Consider the following 25,035-nt stretch of genomic DNA (forward strand, 5'->3'; position numbering starts at 1 on the left):
AAAAATAACACATACATGAACAATTTATCCGTAGCATATAGGCGCCGACAACACCGACAAGTATTAATAGTCAAAGGCAAAAGCAGTAGTACTCCTTTTATATGTGTTAATTTATCACAGTGGGGAATGGGACTTTCCTGAGAGCAGAACAGTTCATTGTTAATGTGTTAATTCTCCCCAAATGGAAATGCCCAAGTAAAGTACAAGTGCCTTTTAAATGCATTCACTTTCAATACTCCGCTGCCAAGTAGTGACCTCGTCAAACCTGGTTAATACATTTCAGGATACTTTCAGGATTCAGTCACAGGTTGAGTGTCGCTTCTATGATCGAGGCTTAAGTCTTACTTCTGTAATTAACACCGAACAACTCTTCACTTTTTTGTCAGTCAGCAAGTTGCATCTGCGATACCAGATGTGCCTTGTCAGAGGATACACGTGTTGGTACTTGTTGTAGTTACGACAGACGGCTTCACAAGCTTCACTCTGACCCCCTGCCTCAGTACAGCGTGAGGAACATGCTGTACATTCGGGAGTTAGTATACATATTCTGGGTTGAGGCAGTTAGTAGACATGTGCACTTGTTTTTTGTATCTGCTTTTCAGTTGTCTAATTTAGAAACAATCACATTCAGATCAGAGTAGTGTGACTTGAAAGGAAATAGTTCACTCAAAAATTCTCACCTCATGCTGATGGTGGTGTGAAGTTTCATAGTCCACCAAACATTTCTGGAGCTTCGCAGCAAAACAGTGTTGCAGCATTCAACTAAATACCTAAAGTAGATGGGGACTTGTCTTTAGGCTCCATACAGCTCGTCCAGTGTAACCAAAGTCTCTAGAAGACCATAGTTAAACCCTTTCGGTCTCAGGGCTTCCGGAGGCTTGGCTTAAGACGGACAAGCTGTATGGAACCAGTTTACAATTTTTTTAAAACGAGTCCCCATCTACTTCAGTTGTTAAGGTAAATCCTGCAACACTGTTTTGCTGTGAAGCTCCAGAAATGCTTTGTGGACTATGAAACTTTTGGTCCACTTCACACTGGCATCAGGGTAAGTCTTTATGGTCTTATGACTGAATTTTCATTTTCGGGTGAACTTTTCCTTTAAGAAGGTGTAGTGACATCTGTCAAAGAAAGGGATGAACTTTTGTATGAAAGGAGTGAACTTTTGTATATAATACCACCTATGGACATATCTCAGGGGTGTAGAAGCAGCCTGTGGAAGACCTTATGTCAGTCACTGATGTATACAACAGAGAACACACACTTTCACAGACTGCTCAGTAGTTGGTGTTTAAGATTAACTACAGAATAAACCAGCCAAGTCTGAGATTTTTATCTTGGTGTTATTGATTGAAACATTTAATGTCCTAAACTACTGTAAGGCTACGTTTTGCAGTGTAATATATTAGCTGGTGGTCGTAGCTCCCATTATGTTGCTGAATAAGGAAGAATAGCCCGAGGCTAGAGCATTCAAATGCTGATTGTACACTGGGAAAATCTGAGCTTCCCTCTGTGTGTGAAGTGAAAGGCCTTTCTACCTCAGTGTGAGTGTGTTATTGTAAGTCGTGCCTGTGTTTTAATACCCTCACACAGCACATGGACCGCATTTCCCCCCCTGAAGATAGCCGTGCTCCTTCCTGCTGGGCCAGACGATTTTGTTCTTATTCACAGTCTAGAAAATGGCATGTGATGAAAGAGGAGTGAAGGTGAAAAGCAAGAGAAAATTAGTCTTATTTTCACATCAGATGACGGCTGTAAAGACCACATGGACAGAATCTTGTAGTTTCTGTTGACGGTCTTTTTGCCCCGTGCGTTTTACAGCACTGCGAGGTATCTGCTGGGTGCTGTGTGCTGTGTAGTTTAAATTAGGAGAAAGAAAATGCCCCTGTGTTCTGCCTTTGTTGTTTCTCAGTTCCCCAATCGTCTTGAAGTTATTTCGCTGAGGCTTTCTTCTTGCCTTGCTGTGGGTTTCATTAGCTATGCGCGCTGCATCTCAGGGCCCCTTTTGAGTTCTCTGGCAAACAAAAGCAGAAACAATCTCTGTATCCAGGATTTATAGGGCTTCAGTTGGCTGGGCCTGCTAGCAGGAATGTCTTCTAAGGCCACCTGGATATTGGCATCTCTCAAAGCATGGCCTCCCCTTGTCCTGACTGAGCTGATTAAAGTTTAGGTCTGCTCATATTTTTGCTCCATTCAGATTGTTTTTCGTCTGCTTAGAAAGCAACATGATGGCACAATGTTTTTTTTGTCCAATAAGGTTCATCATCGATCTGAGCTGATAAGAACGGCGCACATGACTTGGTTCGATATGGTGTTTAGTCTACATTTTCTCTGCCCTGTTAGTTGAGCATGGCATCCCCCACATTTGGAGTCAGTCTGTGAAGAAACCTCGTGGCTTTACATCCTCTTCTTTGCTTTCAGAGAGAGAGAGTACAGACACAATGGTAGCTGGGCTCAGTGAGGCAAAAAAAAGACTTGTGTAGGGTGAAGAGAAACGTTCATGTAAGATACAAACCAAACAAAATGTTGATTCTCTTCCTATGTAGTTAATTTATGACTTCCTTTAAATCTAATAAACTGAGTGGATTGCAGTTATCTGTAAGTGGATTAACTTTGCTGTCAGGAAGATTAGATGTCTCATATTTATTGTTCTATTCAGGTGAATTTAGTCACATTGCGATTTTGTTGAATCCTTTTTATTATAAACTAATTAAATGTCTGTTTATCAGTTGAGCTATATGCTTTTACTTTTCTGCTGTTGATGTGGAAAATGTGCTGATCAACGTCTGAGTCAGTTTGCGCTGCACACAACCATGTGATATTGTTATCCTGCGCAGGATAAGGATACGTCTGCGACGGGCTGCGGATCCTGTTATTTTTGTTAATGCCAGTCTGAGTGGGTAAATATAACCTACATTTTCACACCTATTATTGTTGAATCACTGTTTGTGTGAGCAGTGTGCTGCGTCGTGTGGAAAAGAATAAAAGTTATGAAGATCTATTCCTATATAATGGTATCAGATTAATCACTATTTTAATTGTCTGTTGCAGCAGTTGATGTGTAAGAAAACATGTTGGGATACATTTGGCTTACTTAGTTCTTTAAGTGTAAACATATGTGGTAACGTCCTACAATACAATTACAGTGATCTATGGTGAACAATTACTGTTATTCTGTCCAGCTCACTGCCTTCTCTTCTTTTGAATTCTTGGTATAACGTAGTAAGAGAATCATTGGAAAAAGTGTATTTTACTTTTAACAAAATCTACATGTACACTGGTGCACTTATTCTGTAGTTGCTTGTATCATATTCGTGCTACACAGTGAGTGTTGTCTTCTTGTAGACATGGTTATCATCCATTATGGTGATTTAATGCAGCCGGCGTGTCGGATCTACAGGATAAGAATCTGTTGGTTTAGCTGTAATGTCATATTGTTGATGACAGTCAGTAAATATGCCCCCCCCCCTCACCACAGTGGCAGCTCAGGAACAGGGTGTTGTTAGGATAACAGTAAAGGTTAGGTGTAGCAACTTCCTGTTTCTCTCCATTTCAGAATAGACTTGGCACAGGTAATACCTAAAAACCCCTGAGGTGGAACGTGTAATGTAAGAAACAGTAGCTTTGCTTCTTTAACTTTGGATTGTCACGGGGCGCATTTTTGCCTTTATTACAGTGGATAGGTCACAGTGAAGATGCAGACTGGAAATGTGAGGATAGAGAGAAGGATTTCATCAGAGCTTCATTATTCTGATCTATTTTGATAATCGATGAATTGATTTGAGCCATTTGTTGAGGACAAAAAGGACAAAATTATTTGATTCAATTTCACAATTTTCTGACATTTTATAGGCCAAACAACTAATTGACTAATCAAGAAAGTGATCGACAGATTTATAGACAATGAAATAATTATAAGTTCTTAGTTGTACACTTGAATTTCCCCTAATGAACTTCAAGGTCTCCAGTGTAATGACACACATATATCTGCCCATGGGGAAAATCCCATGTTGAACTGATGTTCATTCCACTAAACTGCACAGTAGTATAAGCCATTATAAGGTGTGTATCTGATGTCTTTTCCGATCCACCTGTTGGCATTTTAGCCTGCGTTTGCTTTCAAGTGTTCAAAGCACAATAATATCATATTCAATCATGAAATAACAGGAGGTTAAAGACGATCAACAATAATGTTAAATGTAGGTCCATCTCTGTGTTGTGTGGTATCGGTAAAGTCACTAAGAGTTTCTGTCTGTGTGCAGGAGGATAAAAGAAGCTTAGGTAACATATTTTCAGCCTGTACTGTAGCACAGTCCTGTCACCACACTCACCACAGTCTCTTTCCCCACCTCCTTTGTTTTGCTCTCCTTCTCCTTTATGTCTTTTGCCTGTATGACCTGATACTCGGAGAAATGACTCATCATTTTATACAGGCTACGATGCATGAAATGATTTGTTTCCTGCCTGGTGGCAGGGTCCAGACTTCCTGCCGCCGTGAAACTGAATGCTCATACGTTTTTTTGTTCTCAGGTGTGAGGGGAATTTAAGAAAGTTTTTTTTTTGCTGAGTGCAGAGATCCACTTCCTGTGTTACACTGATTTCAGCAGGAGACTTAGAGAAGCCTGGAGCACTTTGACCCTTCCTGACAGTATGATCAGCATATGACTTCAGAGCAGTGTGTAATTAAGTCGGTCAAAGGTTCAGAAGATTGGATTACCTTAAGGATAGAACGTGCTACCGACATGTCCGTTTAATACATTTTTCGTTTTGTGGTTTTCTCTTGATGAATACAGAGTGTGGTAGCAGCTTGAAAACAATGATTTTGGATTGTTTGGAATAGCAGGTAGGAATTTATATCAGTTCAGTTGCTTTTGTTTTTGACTTGGCCTTATTAGGAAATCATCATTAATATGCAACAAGTACTTATCGTCTTTATGGTCTCTCTTTTTGTAGACTAGCCATTGCTGAGCACTGATCAGAGTACGCTGTTGTCACGATATTTCGAATTTCTAACTTCAGAACAAGACCTTGAGAAATATTGGTATTGCTGCTCATGCTGTTGCCAGTAATATCTCAGTAATAAAATTTTACTTCCTGCCTTGACAAATAATGATGGTTATTGTAACAGAATCTGCTGTGATTCATTGTGGTGGTGTTTTCCCCAGTTAAAATGAAATATTACATGTGACTATTTTTACTGGGAAATGAGCAAGCCATTTACAGTACTGATTGTGGAAACTGAACTGAACAAATTCATTTGCTGATGCTGAGTTTGAAAACTAAGCAGCTGTGTCGATCCAGACGATACTGACTGCTGGCTCTGTGTACCCAGTGCAGCTCTGACAAAACTGATAATTGGGATATAATGAAGTATTCAAGTAGTAGTATTCAGAATCAAGTATTCAAAGTGTTTTACAGGCTGGCAACTGGGCTTCAGCTTTTGGTTGCTGAGAATGAAAATTTTAGTCACCTTTTATGTTTTGAGTAATTAAGATACTGTGCAGTCAAACAACAGCTTGAAAATGAAAATGTGATGTAAATAAAAATGTAACAGCAATATTTAAATATCACTAATGCAACAAACATTAACAGTTCATTTATTTAGGGTGCATGCTTCGTGTTTGCTGTTCCTAATTTCTATTAGTTGCACTGTTGGCAACCCAAGCCCAAGAATCGGTTGCCAATTTCACAATTGTTGATCAGTGTTAACAAGTTAAGCTTCAGGTAAATGACAGGGAGAGGAGTTAAGAAGTTGTTTGTCCTATGAAGAGACTGAATCTCTTCACTTCAGCCTGTTTGCTAAACATAAAGTTGTATTACTTTGATGCTATTACAGATTTAAGAGGTGCTCTCCATCCTCTGCAGGTGGCGACAGACAAGGTTGCTGGTAAGCTGAGTTCTACTCTCTCATGGGTGAAGAACTCGGTGTCCCACACGGTCAGTCAGATGGCTAGTCAGGTGGCCACGCCCACGTCCCTGCAGACCACTACCACATCCTCTTCTACATCTCTGTCCTCGCCTGCCCTCTCGCCGTCCTCACCGGCGCAACTCAGTCCTGACGATGTGGAGCTGCTCGCCAAGCTCGAGGAGCAGAACAGGTAAGCTCACTGTGTCTAAAGCTTCTCCTGGCCATCAGCTTAACTGTTGTTGATTTGAGGCTGTTGAGGGAAGACTTTCTTCATGTGTACGGAGTTACACAGGGAAGGAGAACACCGTCTGACTGATTTAAATGTTTTAAACGTTCAAATATGTGGGGACATGTTGAATATTTCCTCTGGTTTTTGTAGATCATCAGTATCCTGAGGTACTTGAGGCTGCCGCTGGTTAGCAGTTTTCTTCAAACATAGTAACGTAATGTCAAAACATGATTAATAAAGTATTGTATTGAAAGTAAAAGTCATCCATACGAAAAAATAAAGTCTCTGACGTATCTGATATTAAATGCAGTTATGCATCAAAAGTACATGTAAACATAAATTATACATAGATTTACATGTATGTTCTGTAAGCTACGATGGGACATCCGATTATCACCCTGGATGATTATCCAATCTGATACAAAGTATTTTTCTGATTGGATTAAATAATAAATACATTTAAAAATGTGCTACTTCGTATCTGGTGCAGCATGCGACCTGCTAAGTGTCTTCCCCAAGACAAATGTATGTTTTACAAAAAAAGCTATAGCGTAATAATAAATGAACAACCCACAAGAAGCTAAATGATAAATCGTGCTGAAGAGTTTGACCGGGTTTGACCTGGCCCATGAAAACCTAAATGCAAGGCCTGAGGGAAGCCACTCAGAGTGCACATGAGGAGGATAGAGTGGATACTCACCACTCACTTCACTGTACAGCTTGTTCTTGTCACCAGTAGACAGATTAGCATGCTCAGAAATGTGATAGAGCTGTACAGTGCCTGATTTCTTCAACTCTTCTTGATTTGAGTATTAATTTTAATACTTACGTACCACTAAAATGATTTATCTTTCAGAACTTTCATATAAAGCTATATAAAGATTTGGTTATTGTTTGATTACATTTTCATTCATTCAAGTATTCAAACCTTTGTTTATTTTATTTTTATATTATTCTCCTGCTTGAGAGTCATTGTGCACGTCCCCACCATCCCCCTCCTCATTTACACAGAGACATGAGAGTGAAGTCCAACAGGTTGCGACTTGCCAGCTAACTGGAGAATGCAAAGAGTACCGATGGAAGGAAATGTGGTAGTCTCCAGTTTGTCGGGTTCTGGAGGATTTTTGGTTTCACTGATCAGTAAAGATTTTAAGCTTTTGTTCTTTATGGGTTTGTACTCTTTTTTTTTTTGTCATCATGTGCTTCTCAATTAAAGGCAAAGCTGTGAGTCAGTTTTGATGTACTATTACTGAGTCACTCATTTGCTTGTTTGTCTTTTTAGGGAGGGTGTTTGACCTCACCCTTGCTAACCTTAATGTAGTTTATCCCTATGTGTGTGTGTGATGGGTGGCTCACTAGGCTCTATCCTCATTTGAGACTCTCCTCCATTGGCTAAGAGTCCCTGTATTTAGAGCGATATCCTATAGAAATCTAAAATTGTTGAGAAGTTTGACTGCTTTCTTTGTTCTTCTCAGCATTTCACTCTGTACCGTGTCAAGCCAGATGTACTTGCATGTTGGCTGTATTCACCATAGGCCGTGTGAAACATGAATGTGGTCTCTGTAGCCTCACCCATTGGTTTCTGAAGAGCCATTGTGAAGCTCAGTGTGGTGGCTCAGGCTGTCGCCATCTTGGCAAACCCTGACTCCCCACCTTAACTCCTGGCCAATCCAAAAATGGGCAAGAAGGTGGAGTGTGGGTGAAGCTTAGGCAGGCTGAATGGAGCCTAGTTACTGATGGCTAGTGGCAATCTTTCACTCAAAGAAGCCATGTGCATAATTTGAGCCCTAATATCATTTGAACAGGTGAGCTTTATACAAATTCACCCCCCCGTACAGTTGTCAGGAATGGGAAGGTTAGCTATAGAGACCAAAACAATATTGGTCTTACTTGCTGGCTAATCTGATGTGTGTAAGTAAGTAAAACCAAGAACAGGTCCAGATTGAAGCTGTTTCCTGGTTTTCCTCATGAAAGTCGAGCAGATAAGTCAATAAACCTGCCTCTTGGAACAGGATCCAGAACTTGTTGGACTGTTGGAGCTCCTCAGTTTTGCGGTTTTCATGTAACTTTACGATGTGTTTGTTTTACTGTGTATACTACAAAAGGAAGGGTACTTTTGGTTATTGCTCATTTGTGGTAAGAAAAGCCACGCATTGAGCAGAAAAGGTCCTTTGAAAAGTAAGATGTACTCTGTGTGCTCATTGTTCACATCAGATTAAAAGGACTGCTAGAGGATGACGTAACGCCTCCTCTTTTGCCAACTTAGTGAATTCTTCCTCCGTTGTGACTCTCACCCATGGCTAGTGCACTCTGTGTCAGCATGGAAACCGAGCATGCAGTGCAGCGTTCGGGATTGTGTCACAGTTAACTCCGGTGAAGAAGACAGCAAAGCTCTGTTGAATGGTGACTCATCGCTACGCCCACAATGGCCACTGCTCCAGAATGCCAAGTGACACTTGTTGTGATGCTTTCCCTCATTAAGGGAGATCAAACCCAACCAGGGAAACATTTCATTTTCTCCCTTATGTCCTTTATAAAGCTCTGAGCAGACTCCCATCTGGTGAACAGAAGTCGTATTGTCGAGGGGCTCATAGTTCACCTGCCCTTTGACCCCTGCCTTCACCCCAACACACAGCTGGGCCCTTTCAGAAGACACATGTCTCTGCTGCCACGCTTTGCTTCTGACTGACAACGCAGCCTCGTCTTTCTAAACCACCCTATAGCAACATACTGATATCTACCAAACACACAGTTCTTATCATTTTGTTTACAAGACAGGTGCAACAACATGAGGGAGGACATTGGTATTCGGGTGTATGTTTCACTGCACTCGCTTACCAAGTGTTTGTGTGTTTGCTGAGGCCTTTGTACCCTACAGAGCAGATAAAAGGCATGAGCACAGGTTCAGTAGCCTCACACAGACAAGGAAGTTACACGCCGACTGCTGCAATCTGTAAATCTGGCATGCCATCACTCCAGAGCTCCTAAAAAGCAGAGACATGAGGAATTCATCATGAGTTTATCTTGGTAAGATGTAGAGTATCGAGTATTGAGTAATTTGAGCTTGTTCTCCTGCTGTAACGAACTACAACTTGGATGTCATGATGTTGAAATCAGCCACACTCTTGAAAGATAATGTCTAATTGTTTGGCGACATGTTCTAGTTCAAAATTAGATTAAAAATATCATTTTCAATCACTGCAAACTTTGTTTGACCAAAACTGATTCTTTGTAGTTTTTATTATATTTTGTGTTTGCGAAGCTTCAGACTTCGTGTTTGTCTACTGGTGAATTATTAGCAGAGATGGAAGTACGTTCAGGTTCATGTGTAGCAAAGCTTGGTACTGCACCTTGTGTGACAGTCTGTGACAAGTTAACTGAAATGCTTGAACAAAAATGGCAATTCCTGCCAAATTCTGGCTATGATATGTTCCTTTTATTCAGCTTTTAGTGAAGAAGGTCTGTGGCAGGCTGGTCTTTCTGGTCGTTCATTTCACGCCCTCCCACACGACCCAAATTTGGCTGTAACCCTAGCCATTCTGGGAGCACCCACAGTGACGTAACGGGCTTCAGTGGAGAGGCCCCGGCCTTTTTCCGAGATCAGGTGTCTGAGCCTTTGTGTGTCTGTCATGAGCTCGTCGGTGCCATGCAGGTCGTTTTCTCTGCACGCTGATCCTTGATCAGGTCACTGTCATTATCTCCAGTGATAAACTGATCAGAGTGATACAGTGCAAGATTAACCTGCTGAACAACACACTGCGTGAGCTTTTCAGTGCACTGCAGTGCACTTTAAATGCCAGTCATGGATGAAATTGGATAATAAGTCTGAAAATAAGTTACTGACCTCCAGTGGATTCATTGTTGATGATATAACAGACCTGTTGTGATTTTTTTTAAGCCATTTAAAGGTCCAGTTTGTAGGATTTAGTGTTGTTGAGGTTGTAAATAAGAACCAACTGAACGTCCCTCTCACCTTCCTCTAGGGTGGCTGCTAAATACACAGAAGCTCGTCTCTAGAGTCGGTGTTTGGTTTGTCTGTTCTGTGCTACTGTAGAAACATGGTGGTGCAACATAGGGTACTTTGTGGAAGAGCATGCACTTCCTCTATAGATATAACAATAATGATTCTTAGTTTCAGGTGATCACAGGAATGAAAGCATGATTATAAATATTATGTTTTATTTTTGCCAGCGTCAGATGTTGGGTAACCCTTTATTGATTTGTTTGGGACGAGGGTTAACTCTGATACAGATTACAGATTTGAGAAACCAAACTTTGTAACAAATTGAATTTCTCTCTTTTGCTATTTTGTTGAACACTTGAATCTTTATTTGTGGTGAACGTTACTAAAACCCTAACCTGCAAAAATACAACCGGAGAGAGTCAAGCTGTTGTTGTTAAACACCCTTATCTTTTCGAAGAAGATTGTTATTGTAAAATGTAATTGACAGTTGTAAGGGCATAAAAGCAATGATCTTTTAAAAAAGCAAAGCCGTCGGTGTGGAAAAAATGCTTAAATCCAATCGAATTGTGACCTTAAAATCAAAAGTCAGATCTAATTGTTAATGTCGAGACCTGTAACACCTCATGTTCGTATTAACCCTCTAGAATTTGAGGATTTTTGAGGCTTACATTACACTAAAATGTACTAAAATGTTGTTCTGGCTGCTGAAGCACCAGATAACTGGACTAGTTCTTGTGTTGTTTTTTCCGACTCTGGGCTATTCTTGAATCAGGTGTGAGTGTTCAGACTTGACAGCTGGAGAGGGGAATTAAGTGCTCATTGACTGCTAATCATTCTGTGACAGTCGCCGTGATGCAGTGGGTTACTTTACAGTCGTAAAAGCTGTGATGCATTAGTGCAGAGTGGCTTTTTAAATAAGGTCCCCATTTTTAGCACTGCCCTAGAAATATGGGCTGCTTTGATTTTGACACTGAATGTGGTTTGTCAGTTTGACTCAGTCACAGCTTGCAAATGGTCTGGCACAGATTCTGCATTTATTCCACTCATATTAGCACCCCTGCACCCTTCCAGCACATCTGTGTATGTCTGGTGATGTACACTAATGTTTTCCCATTTCTCTTTCTACTGTGTTGTGGTGTGGTCTTGAGATTGATGAGTGGGAAAGTAATGCTATCAGAACTACTTGTCGAGCCCATATTTAATGGTTTTCCTGGAACATTACTTCTCTTTTAAACAACATTCAACCACTTTGCCCAAACACCTCGCTCAATGTGTGGCTGATTCAGTACAAGTAACAAACTCAGGAATAAAAGAAACACTATTGCACGTTTTGATTATGCGTTTTCCAGCTTATTGCATCCGTTAAGTTCAAACTTTGATTCATGTGTAAACATTGCTTTCATCCAGTCTTATAAGTGACATTTTTGGTGCTTTGGGTCTTGTCAAACATTTCAACTTGTTTTGTTGAAAAGGTGTCTTGTAAAAAGCTAAGCTATCTTCTTTTTTAAAAAATATTGTTTTGTGCTATTTTTGCCTTTGCTGCACAGTTGACAGCATAGAGAAAGGCAGGAAACATGGGGAGAGAGGGGGATAGGAGACGAAACAAATGTACTCTAGCCAAGTGGAACCAGGCATGGTTTTATGTTCTGTGTATTTATCACTAGGCCACCAGGATGACCCCATTAGGACTCATGTTGTTTAGATTCACATGCTTGTTTCACTTTGTTTTTGACTTAAACTTTAACTCAGACTAGTTTGCCAGTCTAAAAGTAAGAAAAAACTGTCTAACTTGAGCACAAATAACTTTCATTGACTAGTGTTTCTGGTGCCAACATTTAATTGACTTGTCAATTAAGTCACAAATGCAAAAGAGTCACAAATGCAGTTAGTCGGTATCTTGTAATTGGTGAAAGACTGCATCCGTTTACACTTTCTAGCATACTCAGGAAAAATCTGGAAGAAAACGTTACCAAATTGCGTTTGAACAAGACTCAGATCAATTTCATCATATTTTTATAAATGATCTATTTTTATTTGTCAGTTCTTAACTGTGTGTACACCGTGTTAACGTTACATCCTACCTCTTTACCTTCTCTACAGGCTGCTGGAGACGGACAGCAAGTCACTGCGCTCCATGAACGGCTCTAGGCGAAACAGTGGCTCCTCCCTGGTGTCCAGCTCCTCTGCCTCCTCCAACCTATCTCACCTTGAGGAGGACACCTGGATCCTGTGGGGACGAATCGTCAATGAGTGGGAGGAGGTGCGCAAAAAGAAGGAGAAGCAGCTTAAGGTGAGGCTAGTGCGCACTACTACCTGTGAAGCGGCAGCCAAGTCTCGTGCAGACCTACTTAAGAGCTTACTGAAACACGACTGCTGTAACAGCTTACTAAGACACATTTGACCTGTGCACTGAAGTCTAGGTTAAGGCACTCGTGAAATACATTTTTGATAACTGCCCATTTGACAAGAAGAAGAAGAAGAAAGAAACAACCAACAACACTGTTTTTGGATGGGGCTTTAAACTGTATAAGAAAGCCGCCACGTTATCTTGTGATACATTGTGTGCATTTGTATCGAGCTCTGGCCTGAATGCTACAATGGTCCTATCTGTTTGAATGTTTACTTGGTCCAGGAATAATTTCTCAGGCTATCTTTGTCCTTGGTGACCCTGCGGTGTTGTCATTGAACTTGTTATTTAAGTTCTTGACATTTGAAGCTAATTTTAGGGTGCTTGTTTCTACAGTTACTCTCTGAGGCCTTGTGATAACTCCAGGCTCAGTCACTGTCGGAGGCAGTTTGGTTTGAACTGCATATGAACAGTGGATATTTGTGCACATTGACCAGAGAAAAAAAGAAAACACTGTCCAGTACTTTGGATAATTCTGGTTCTGATAACAGGCACAAGTCATGGTACTGACTGGGTACCTGTAGCTTCCGAATGTTTGACTGCCTGGTGCAGCTGCAGAAGTTTACAGCTGTGACCAGATCATCATGTCACCTCCAAACATTCCTGGATGCTCTATAACAGGAAGCATACTTTGTGGTCCATTTGTTTCAGTGTTTAGCTTTGAAATTGCAGCTTTACAGTCATGGTGACACATGCACATGCAGTGATGGAATGTACTGTAACTTAGTACATGTACTTGTATTTTGACTATTGCCATTTTCGGCTACTTTATACTTCTACTCTGCTACATTTCTAACAACATTAGACACTTGCATTTCTTACAGGATACAGCATTAACATTAGTTAGTAGTAACTTTGCGGCTGCATCAGAGCCAAAGCAGCACATTTAATTTTAGTTTGGGTACTTTTAATATCAGATACTTTAAGACTTTTACTTAAGTACTAATGGTATGGGTGACTTTCATTTTTACCAAAGTAATTAATGATTTTAACTTGATAGCAAGGCTTTCATTCAAGCATGACTTTGTGGTACTTTTTAACACCTGTCCACATGTAAAAACAGATGCAGTCATGAAGTTACTGTTGCATGAAACTGTTGATAAAGCTGCATATGCAAATAACAGAGAACCTCTTCTGCAGGGGCAGGGTTTCTGTTTTTCTTGCCCCTTCGTGTATAAAAGGGGAACTGTTGTGAAGGACCTGTGAACATGCATGGGTGTTACCAACAGCAGTTGTAATGACCAGATGGTTGCAGCTTGCCTGGGATATTAATCATAACTGCTGAGGCCTCCATAAATGTGATGTTTTCTTCCCGTTACTTGCACACAAACCTAGTTTCTGTTGCATGAAGGAAGGAACGTTGACTTTTCTGTCCTTGTCAGCAAAACCCCTGATGTGTTCATGTTTTCAGTACTTTATGATTCATCAGGAAACACCACTGCTGAAGAGAAATATATAAGGTTCAGTGGAAATCTGGTTGAATGTCAATGCAATGTTGAAATGTTTCTGCACAGCTACACCAACTTAGTTCTGAAAAGCACAACACATTGAAATCATTGTTGATTTACATGATATCTCTGTTGGAGCCTGTCACCAAGCACGAGTGTAAAGCAGTGGTGTGTCTCAGAAAGCAGCTTTCGCTCACATACAGTGAAGATATGAGGCGGTGCATTGTTCCAGCACAAAGCTTGGTTTGTCTTGTCTAACCTCTGAGAGAGGGAGAGGGATCCCCTGCTGAAAGCCTGTGTGGGTGGACCTCTGCTCCAGATGCACCCTGGACTGACCAGATGCACACACACACATACACACAGACACACAAAATCCCATCACAGCAGGAAAGACCAGTGTTCCCTGTCAGCACAGGAAATTGCTTAACCAAATTGTATCAGCAGTGATATATGGAAAGAGTAAAAAGTGCCTCACTGACAAGATTATGTTTGGCAGTGGAAATCGTATTATTATGAGATGCACACTGTGCTGAAATTGGAAGATAGATACTAGAGAACTGAGCGTGTCTGTCTGTGTCTTGTAAGAAATGCTAGTGTCTGTTATTTTTCTCCACAGGAAGCTGACATGTTTCTTTACACTCAGACGGTCCCCAAATGTCCAATTTAAATTCCCAATTAATACTTTTAAAATGCAGTTAGATTATTGTCAATTTCACGAAGTATCTTTTCTTTTCTCACAGGACCTTGTCAGAAAAGGTGTTCCTCACCACTTTCGGGCGATAGTGTGGCAGCTGTTGTGCAACGCCCAGAATATGCCCATCAAGGATCAATACTCTGAACTGCTGAAGATGACGTCACCCTGCGAGAAGCTGATTCGCAGAGACATCGCTCGTACTTACCCTGAACACGAATTCTTCAAAGAGAAGGACAGCTTGGGCCAGGAAGTGCTCTTCAACGTCATGAAGGTAAATTCCCGTTTGTGTTTGAGGAACATGATTGTACACAGATAAACCGATAGTCGTGTGTACAGATCACACAAAGAGGGATTTTCAGTAGTTTTGGGATAGAAACTCTTGTTGAAACTTGTGCTCTTGACCATCAGTGAAACTAAAGCTAATCTCTTTTGCCTCAGGCATATTCTCTGGTTGACCGAGAGGTTGGCTATTGTCAAGGGAGTGCCTTCATTGTAGGACTGTTGCTCATGCAGGTAATAATCCCATCCTGATCCACACATGCACAAGTACACACTGATTCACCAGCTCCCAGCAAATACTTTGACATGTTTAGTGATTAACAGACAGATTTGAGGTTTGATATCATCCCGTTATGTTTCTAGATGCCAGAAGAAGAAGCTTTCTGTGTGTTTGTGAAACTGATGCAAGACTACAGACTACGAGAGCTCTTCAAACCCAGTATGGCTGAGCTGGGACTCTGCATGTACCAGTTTGAGTATATGATCCAGGTAGACGCCTCGTACTTTGTAGCGAGACTGTCCAAATATCGTCATGTACAGTGTTAACAGTGTAAAACCGTATGATTTCTGCCTCGCAGGAGCAACTCCCCGAGCTGCATATGCATTTCCAGGCTCAGAGTTTTCACACCTCCATGTACGCCTCCTCCTGGTTTCTTACCATCTTCCTCACATCCTTCCCTCTGCCCGTCGCCACGAGGATCTTTGACATCTTCATGTGTGAGGTTAGATAAAAGGAACTGTCGCTGTTCACCTGCTTTGAATGACATGCTGTATCTACCTACATGTATCATGTATTTATATCAAGAGTTTGCATATTTGTCATTTTATTTATTTAGCTTATTTATCTTGTGTTTGTTTTCTGTATTTACTCTCCATGTTTCATCTATGAGTCTTGCACTTATTACTTTAACCTCAATGTTTGTGACCTGAAAGGATCTGAAAGATTGAACACTGTCCTACTGTTGCACCTACTGTATGTCACTGTGGCGAATAACCTCTGAAAAATGGTCTTGTTGTTGGTCTCAAAACTTGTTGAAGTGTTTTCACAGTTAAGATGTGAGGTTAACATTTCTTCTACTGCTTTAAGAATGACCACATTTAAAATACAGATTGTCATTGAAAGGTTATCCTTTAGCGCCACCTGTTGGAGAAAACAAACACTAGCGTCCACATTAAATAGTCACTGTTTGAGTTGTTTCATTACTCCCTTGAGACCTGTTAGAGGGCATTTTAATTGTCCATTTAAAAACACATTCAACAGCACGCTGACCATCATTTATTCTTTAAAACACAACTCCTCGGTGATTACTGGTGATCTCTTTCTTCAGGGTCTGGAGATAGTTTTCCGTGTGGGACTGGCCATCCTTCAGATGAACCAGACTGAACTCATCCAGCTCGACATGGAGGGAATGTTACAGGTAAATCACCACAACCTCAACATAACCTGTCACTCAAGCAGCTAAGACTTCTGGTTTAAAATACGCAGCACCCTCAAGGAACAAACCTCTACCACACCCAGATAATTGAAACATGTGTCCTTCCAAATTGTCGCTGAGAACATGCTGACGTTTGATGAAGTGCTTTTGCGGTCAGGGAAATACCTGACTCAGACTTCAGGGTGCATTTATGAGTGTGCAGCACTTAACCTGCCTTTGTTTCCTCACTGTGTTGCAGCACTTTCAGAGGGTCATCCCACACCAGCTTGACAGTGGACCAGATAAGGTCATCCAGGCTGCTTATCAAGTTAAATACAACGCCAAGAAGATGAAGAAGTAAGCACAACTTTCAGTTCATCCACATCAACAAACCGCTCCTTTTTGTTGACGCATTTATATTCACACAATACCCTCATCACACAGTGGTTGACTCATCTCACTGCAGCTCATGAATCTTTGTTGTTCTGGGCTCCCAAGTTTATCTTAAAATGTAACTCCAGGACTATTTTGTAACTGTTTCAGTTGTGTACATGAGTCAGCATTGATTTTGTAATATTGATTTAATTTTAGACTCATAAGAAGAACACTGTAATTCTTAATTAACGCTGCAAAACCTATAACACTTTATTTTATGCTGTATAATCTGCAGTTGCCTAATAATTTCCTTGCAAGTTTACCAGACGTTACTAGGTAATTTGCTGCCAATTGTAGGAAAATAATTCCTATTTTGAAAGGAAAGCTTCATTTAAACTCTAGTAAACTATACCACTATATAATTATGTCTTCATTTTGTGATCGACACTTAAGTTCTTGTCTTCACTGTTTTGTCTGTGTTTTTGTTTAAGGTTAGAGAAAGACTACACTACAATCAAAACTAAAGAGATGGAGGAGCAGGTGGAGATAAAGGTGCGTGGAGATTGAATGTTTAATGATATGCCCTGAGGGGTCTGTTGTGTGTACTTAGTTTAATGTGATTTTATAATATGTTGTTTCACAGAGGCTGCGGACAGAGAACAGGCTCCTGAAGCAGAGGATTGACACGCTAGAGAAAGTGAGTGCATCAGTGTTTGTCTCCAGACAAACCAAACAGACACCGCTCCCCGCTCATCAACATTACATTAACCCACCTGGCTGTGTCATACATCATGCATCTCCTCCTAATGATGGAGTCTTGTGTTTCACTAACTGGGCTGTGTTAGTTGAAAGTCCATTTATGTGATAAACCGTTGCTGGTTGACTGGTACAGTATGGTGAATTCACAGGAGCTTCCAACGGTGGCCAGATTTTGGACTTGATGTTGTCTTGGTGTCATGGCGACTGTGTGGCTCGATTAACTTGCTGTAGTGAATTTTAAAATTCACCAGGCACCACTGAAGACTTTAACCAGCCTGTTTGGAATGCGAAAGTGGCTGCTTGATGCTGTTACAGCTGATACAAAGCACTGCATGCCAAGTTGCACAGTTTGTATCATTCTGCACCTTTTTGTGTCTCTTGGAAACGGGCACTACTGCTGCAGGTGAAGGCACCATGCATGAGGTCTGCCATCATAGAAAGGGCGTCTGCTCCGCCGCGTTTCGCCTGCAGGGAGGAACGCTGATCTAATCGAGTCCGTTATTTAAAACCAGCACGATGCTGCTGCTCTCTGACCTGTCTCTGTCACCGAACTCCCAGAATCATTTAACTCTTTACTAACTGAAATGTCAAAACGCATGATCAACTACGTCAAGGCCCAGTGAAACAACACTTAGCTCCCTAACGCTATCACTGTGCTGTTGTTGCACCGTACATCACTCTCTGCTAGATGTAGCGCTGTCCTGTGCTTTTTCCTGTCTGAAACTTGTCACTGTGTCATCAGCACCGCCTCATTTTTCACTTTGTCACCAGCTTATTTGCACCTTTTTCACCACACCTGCATGCAATGTTCCTTTTCCACCCTTGAATGCAAACATCAGTATCTGTAGTCTGTAAACAAATATTTATGGAGGGTAAAGGAACATTGCATTTTTTTCTTTTAAACAATCGATTGTTCTTTTGTGTGCTTTAAACTGTCCCTTGGATTGTCTCTCTCTCTCTCTGCTGTCTCTTGTTGATATTTCTGTTTTGTAGGAAAGTGCTTCCTTGGCAGATAGATTGATCCAGGTATAATCCTCATTTTCTCTTTACCCTTATTACTTATGTTGCATCTTTCTTTTTTCCTCTTTCTCTCTCTGTAGCGTTGCATGCTTATGATTAGCACAATGAGGGACACAGTAATAATGCAGAATCTGATGACTATAACGATTCTCTGACTATAGCTGATTACAGTATCGAATAAGTGCATGAAATACCACATTGTGGCAAAACAAAGTGAGGGAGTCACAAATCATGCTGAAGAAAGCTAAGGAATTAAACTATAAATCACACATTGCTAGAGCTAAAACAAGCATGTCCTTAGAAAACCCGATCCCTCATCTTCACTTCTGATTTGCCCGCCCTCTCGTCTCACTCTTTGTCGTGCTCACTCCACCCCTCCTCGGTTGGTTATGTCCCAAGGGACAAGTGACTCGAGCTCAGGAGGCCGAGGAGAACTACCTGGTCAAGCGGGAGCTGGCCACAGTCAAACAGCACAGCGAGGAGGCCAGTGCTCAGCTGGAGCAGGCCAACAACACCATCAGGCAGCTCCAGCAGCAGCAGCAGCCACACGCGGTAAGGAGGGCCACAGAGTCCCCAGCTGGCAGGTTGCACCGGCTCAGATCCTGCAGGACAGGAGCCGCCGTGACTTTGAGACGGGGATGTTTCCCAGATCAGTTTGTGTTGTGCGGTACTGAAATGTCAGGTTGACCATTTCAAGACCTTTTGGTGTGCTAGAAGTGACACCTGGGCCTGTAAAAATGTGTTTCACCACAGTTCAGGTGCATCACAGTTATCCCCCCCTGCCCAGTTAGCATATAGCAACAGAGAGAGAGCAGGGCTTTTCTCACTCGTCACACCAGTTTTGGGTAATGATCTGTTTTGGTATGCATGAATTCAGATTGGGACACAGAGTACTACAGCCACCATTTACATTCTTCTGCTTTCTCAGAAATGCATTCATGAATTTATAAGCAGCTGTCTCACAGGCTGGTGGATTTCACACATTGCACTCTGTTCCCACAGAATCCTCTCGCTGCATATCTATCGACCTTGTTAATTATTGATAATGCAAATACATGATAATGTTCAGGCATTACAATGTTTTACATAATTTGCTATCATAATCCACAATGAGCAGACATGAATTATTAATGTGAAAAAAAAAGGAGTGTAAAGAGGCATTGAGTTGTGTTTTCTTTAAAGAGGAAATGTATAATATTATATGAGACTGTTTAATGGATTGGGATGATTTACATTACTAGAGGTTAATGCTCTTCATGAAATGCCATGTTGTCTACTCACACGCGTGTCCTGTTGTAGAAGGGAGCCCCTCGGTACTCTGAGGAGTCGGTCCTGCAGCTGGAGAGAGAGCTGGTGCAGGCCCGGCTGAAGGAGGCAGAGTCTCAGTGTGCCCTCAAGGAAATGCAGGACAAGATCCTGGACATGGAAAAGGTGGGTTATCTCAGACATGATGCACTGCTGCAATCTATTTAAAAATTATTATTAATATTATTATTATTATTATTTTATCTTATCCATCACCAGGAGATGCACAAAACATCATTATACATAAATAGGGTGGAAATGATCCCCATCCTCTGAGATCCCCATTTTCATGTTACTGTATGATGTAGCTGTATCTATATACATCTGTTGCTGCAGTTTTAAAACATTATCCTTACACTCCTTCCTTAGAGGAACACATCTCTACCAGATGACACCAACGTGGCGCGTCTTCAAGAGGAGCTGATTGGGGTAAAGCTGAGAGAGGCGGAGGCTCTGACTGGCCTCAAAGAGCTGAGGCAGCAAGTCAGAGACTTGGAAGAGCACTGGCAGGTGAGCACAGACATGTCGGCACACAGGACAATTTGACCGACACATTATCTTTGCTGGACATTTTCTTCAAAGTGCAAAACGTGATGGAAAGGTGACCGACTGTAACGCCTCTCCTCAGCGTCACTTGGCGCGCACAGCTGGTCGCTGGAAGGACAGCCCCAGGAAGAACACGTTGAGCGAGCTGCAGGACGAGCTGATGAGCGTGAGGCTGCGCGAGGCAGAGGCCCAGGCGGAGCTGCGAGAGACGCGGCAGAGGATGCTGGAGATGGAGACGCAGGTCAGAAGTCACACTAGCTTTCTTAACATGTTAAATGTAATTTATCTAATTGATGTGTGCTGCATTTTCTGACTCTTAGCTTTTCTATCCTTAACATGCCATTAATCATAGGAAATTAAAGGTTTATACTTTAGTTAGTTGGGTGGATATGTATCTACAAATTGTCTAATAAACAGTAAATGAGCTGGAAGTACGTTCTCTACCTGTAATATCACACAGTGTCCTTTAGAGGGCATCAGTCATCCGTGCTAAACAACTCGTGACAACAAGTGTGAAGCAGTGCAGGCAGTTCATCAGATTTTTTACTCACAGTTTTTGTTTTAGATTGAATTGATCATTAATCCAAGTAAAAGAATATGTTTTTCATTTTTCTAAATGTCCACCTGTTCTCACACAGAATCAGATTCACAGTAACCATCTGCGACGGGCGGAGCAGGAGGGTCGCTGTCTCCAGGAGTGTGTGCAAACACTGACGCTGCAAAATAAAGACCTGAATGGGCAACTTCAAGAAATCAAGCGGAGACAAGCTGAGATTGAATGCAAGGTACAACTCTGCTGCTGATCTGCGGCACTGAGCACTGTGTGCACAAACCACTGCACAGCTGTGTTGTGGCAAAATATAAAGTTTGTGTTGACATGTAAAATTGATGAGCTCATAATCCAGATCTAGACGGAGGAAGTGACTTGTTCTGTTGTTTCTGTTAAAACACTCCCAGTCTCTCAGGAATTTCCCTCTGCAAGATTCAGACGGATAGGAAAAAACTGCACAATACTTGTTTTCATACTGGCCATTTAGCATTTCACCTCCCCGGGGCCCTTTGGTAGGACTGTTGTTGAATTTTTTTTTTTTTTGCAGAGTAAGGAAGAGGTGATGGCAGTGAGGCTGAGAGAAGCGGACAACATTGCTGCTATGGCTGAACTCCAGCAACAGATCTCAGAGCTTGAGATTCAGGTGAAGTCCCAACACAATCTTTGCTGTCTCCAACATCACACCTGTGCGTCTGCACCGAGCTTTGAATTTTCTAAACTCCTTCGCAAACCACATTTGAGAACTAATGAAACTGTCTTCAGACATAGAGAGTCTATTCTGATTTTTATTGATGGAAGGAAGATGGTTTGGTTGGTCTGTATGTTTCTCAGTTAGCATCGAACATCTAACATCTAATGGCTCACTACATAGGCATGATCTGACAGATTTCTGAACTTGTGGTTTGGTCTGAGCTCATCTCACTTGTTTGAAATAGGCAGGGCTCTGATAGAAAAAGGCTGATGTCACACATTTCCTTCCACCAATCAGAACGTCCCCATAGAGTCTGAAACTGATAGCAGTCAGTGTTTTCTTTGCTTATGTTGCCAAGGAGACACCAGAGTCAATCAAATCTGATTAAACCACTCCCACACAGTGCAGTATCGATGATGCAGCGTAGCTGAGGTTTTCTAACTTTGACAGTAAATTATATACGTAAGGTAAACAGGAAATCGGGAGATGTAGAGAGTGTTAAACATATTTCCACACGTTCCAAACCTAAAATCCTCTCTACCAAAAATAATTATTGCAGCACGTAAATTCACTGCGATGACATTTAGTGAAGTTGAAAAGACTAATATAATACTTAGACCCTGTATGAGTCAGTCTCAGCAAGCAGGAGTAAAGACAACAGTATTTATCCCCAAACAAATGTAACGCTACACACAACAAGGGTGACCAAAACAAATACAGGCCTGTTCTTCTATTGCCAACACTCAGCTGTTCTGATTGATACCAATCATGAATAGTTTGAGTCTTGTTTGTGGGCTCAACACTTCGAACACCACACTTTTGATATGAGTAAATCTGTGTTATGAACAGACAGATGATGTGTGTTAAACAGGCTTATAGGGGGTGAATATATATCTCTTATACACTTTAAATGTGTCTGAAGATGATTGTGGTTATGATGTAATCAGGATGAGGGTTTTAAACACTCAGCACGTCAGTTCTGGTAACTGGCTGGTTATCAGAACTGACTGGTGGTGACTTTACTACAGGCCAGACATGAGGTGCATCATTGAGTTTTGTTACGTAGTGTCTGTCTATATGTTGCCTTTTTAGGAATTCTTTCAGTGACACTTGAGCAGGTTGAATGAGTGAATGGTTGTAGATTAGTCAACAGACGCCGTCTTACTTTAAACCCACATATGTGGTGTGGAAAAATCTCTGAAAATAGATGATGAACGCATATAAATCTCAGAAGCAGTGATTGTATTCATAGCACCTCCCTTCCAGTCAGTACTTCAGAGACACGTTCAGCACCATTTACTGTCTGGAAGGTCCGTATGACTTTGCACAGGCTGTGGTGAAGTGTTGAGAGCTTTTCATGTACATCTAGACTGGATGGATGTCTCAGTCTTGGCCACCTTAAGACACTCTGTATCCCTTAAAGCCAGACAGGAAGCCATGTTTTTACCATATAGATGCTCCTGCAAGAACTTTCTCTCATTTCTGTTCTGTGTGAATGACTTCAGTAAAGGTTGAGGCAGAAATACAGAGAGGTTTCCCAGACACCTTGTCACTCATTAGTTGTCTCTTGCAACGGACATGCGATCCACTGAGTGTTTGTAGCAAAAGCTGTTACCCTATTTACTTTGGCTGCCTACTATAATGCGTTTTTGTGGTTTTTACATATATGTGCTGGTCAGTGGAGCCTGTTTAAAATCAACCACGCAGATTGGAAAACTAAACGGTGACCTGAAAGTATCCAAAGCTGCAAAAAACACAAAAAGTGAAGAGTTTGTATTGCTTATATTGACTGATTAAGTTGGAGCACTTGACTTTGAAGAAGTCAGTAACTTTTTTCAACTTAACTTTCGAGAGCAACCCTATTTAGCATTTTATAAGCCATACATGAACATTGAATAAATGGTCTACAATTTAATGTAGATATGAGCAGATTAAAGTGTTCATTAATGTATTTGTCAAAGTGAAGGCTGCTGTAGAAAGACAGTGAATGACAATAGAGAGAGGGGAGGTCACAACCGTTCCAGTGGACCACCATGGGACCTTATTTCAGAAAACGGAGAGACAAATTGTCCTTATCATTATCCTCATATGTGTAATTCATGGCACAATTGAAATGGGATCTAAAAATTATTCGTCTCTTGCCATTAACTACCATACATATTTTTAGCGGGAAGAAAAGGTCCCATGGGGGGAAGTACAGTTGTAATAATTGAGGAAGTTATAATTGTTGACAACTACCGCACATTAATAAACACTTAAAAGTTCTTCATAGCAGCGTGCGACTACATTATAGCGTGTTATAAACCATATTAGACCAAAAGCTTAGGTCAACTTTGACTCAAGTTGCAGACAGACTGCTCTGTTGGAAACAGTTGTGACTTGTGGGCTTGTGGGCCACTGTAGCAGGTTTTTTAAAGTAACATTTCAAATGTATTCCTGAGTTTAAGGTGTTTCAGATAGTTTGAGCTGGAGGCCGGGACTATTTATAAGTGTGACACCTACAAACTACCCCTCCCCCTTTCTCCTTCAGAGGCACACCCGATCACACAGTGTGGTCTGAGGTTTGGTTACTAAGTGATAGAGCAAAAACATGCAACACCAGATATTTACCACTACCGCCCTCAAACCTTGCAGAATCTGCGCAACAAACCCTCATTTGAGCATGTCGGTGAAATGCAATAGCCTAGTGCTGAACCCTACACATCATGTTCCTTTTAGTTATGATCAGTATCAAGACAGTGTTTTGCACAGGGAGCTGTTTCAAGAGCAGGGTTTTAAATCAAACTTGTCTGAGCTGAAATCACTGTGCCAGTGTTGGCTTGTTGGTCTGTGGTTTGGTTACTTGCTCAATAAGTTGTGGGTACAAACTGTTTCAATAAGAGAGAAATCTTGCCTTCCTTTTCTGGGGATGGTTTGACACATGTTGGTGGTGAAAGCTCGCTTTATGATGTGACGGGTCACCTCATGATCAGATTTACTTTGTCTGAGTGTCAATACTGAGAACAGACGACAGAGCAGCGTCAGACACACTCACTTTGAACACGACGATGACTGTTATCATCCTGCATTAACGACACAGATAATCCTGCAGAGATTGAATGAAAAGATACAAGTTAATGATAACAACCAGTGATGGAAAACATCAGTGAAACTAAGATGTCTAGAAAGGTTTCTGTGTAGGACTCTTTCACTACCACAGTCATAGCCTCCGTTTAATGCCACAGCTCCACTGTCTCCGAGTTGATAGGAAGTGGTTTCTCAACTTGAAGCAGAAACTCTACCAAAGGTGACATGCATGGTTTATTTTGAGGTTTCTATGACATGCCCAGAGATTTATACTAAATGTCTTAGCATGTAAAGGACATTCTCGTGTTGACTGTGTTTGCGGAAAGTGTGTCTTTATGAGTGGTCACTCACGTTTTAAATATGCTCAGTAGAGAGATGAGTC

At 41.4% G+C, this 25,035-nt stretch overlaps 1 protein-coding gene across 1 annotated transcript in view; it reads left to right on the forward strand.

Moving 5' to 3' along the window:
* evi5b (ecotropic viral integration site 5b) overlaps positions 1-25,035 on the forward strand; it is a 39,016-nt gene that overhangs the window by 1,274 nt on the left and 12,707 nt on the right. Inside the window, exons 2-18 of the mRNA XM_084354105.1 lie at positions 5,863-6,095; positions 12,199-12,388; positions 14,694-14,918; positions 15,086-15,160; positions 15,290-15,415; positions 15,505-15,648; positions 16,255-16,344; positions 16,601-16,698; positions 17,208-17,268; positions 17,360-17,413; positions 18,469-18,501; positions 18,895-19,047; positions 19,795-19,926; positions 20,170-20,310; positions 20,429-20,587; positions 20,985-21,131; positions 21,444-21,539. Of these exons, the coding sequence (XP_084210231.1) occupies positions 5,944-6,095; positions 12,199-12,388; positions 14,694-14,918; positions 15,086-15,160; positions 15,290-15,415; positions 15,505-15,648; positions 16,255-16,344; positions 16,601-16,698; positions 17,208-17,268; positions 17,360-17,413; positions 18,469-18,501; positions 18,895-19,047; positions 19,795-19,926; positions 20,170-20,310; positions 20,429-20,587; positions 20,985-21,131; positions 21,444-21,539 (2,076 nt within the window). The 5' untranslated portion in view covers positions 5,863-5,943. The remainder of the gene's footprint in view (positions 1-5,862; positions 6,096-12,198; positions 12,389-14,693; positions 14,919-15,085; positions 15,161-15,289; positions 15,416-15,504; positions 15,649-16,254; positions 16,345-16,600; positions 16,699-17,207; positions 17,269-17,359; positions 17,414-18,468; positions 18,502-18,894; positions 19,048-19,794; positions 19,927-20,169; positions 20,311-20,428; positions 20,588-20,984; positions 21,132-21,443; positions 21,540-25,035) is intronic.

Source organism: Pagrus pagrus, assembly GCF_965226575.1.
Source record: "Pagrus pagrus genome assembly, chromosome: 6".
Taxonomy (NCBI): Eukaryota; Metazoa; Chordata; class Actinopteri; order Spariformes; family Sparidae; genus Pagrus; species Pagrus pagrus.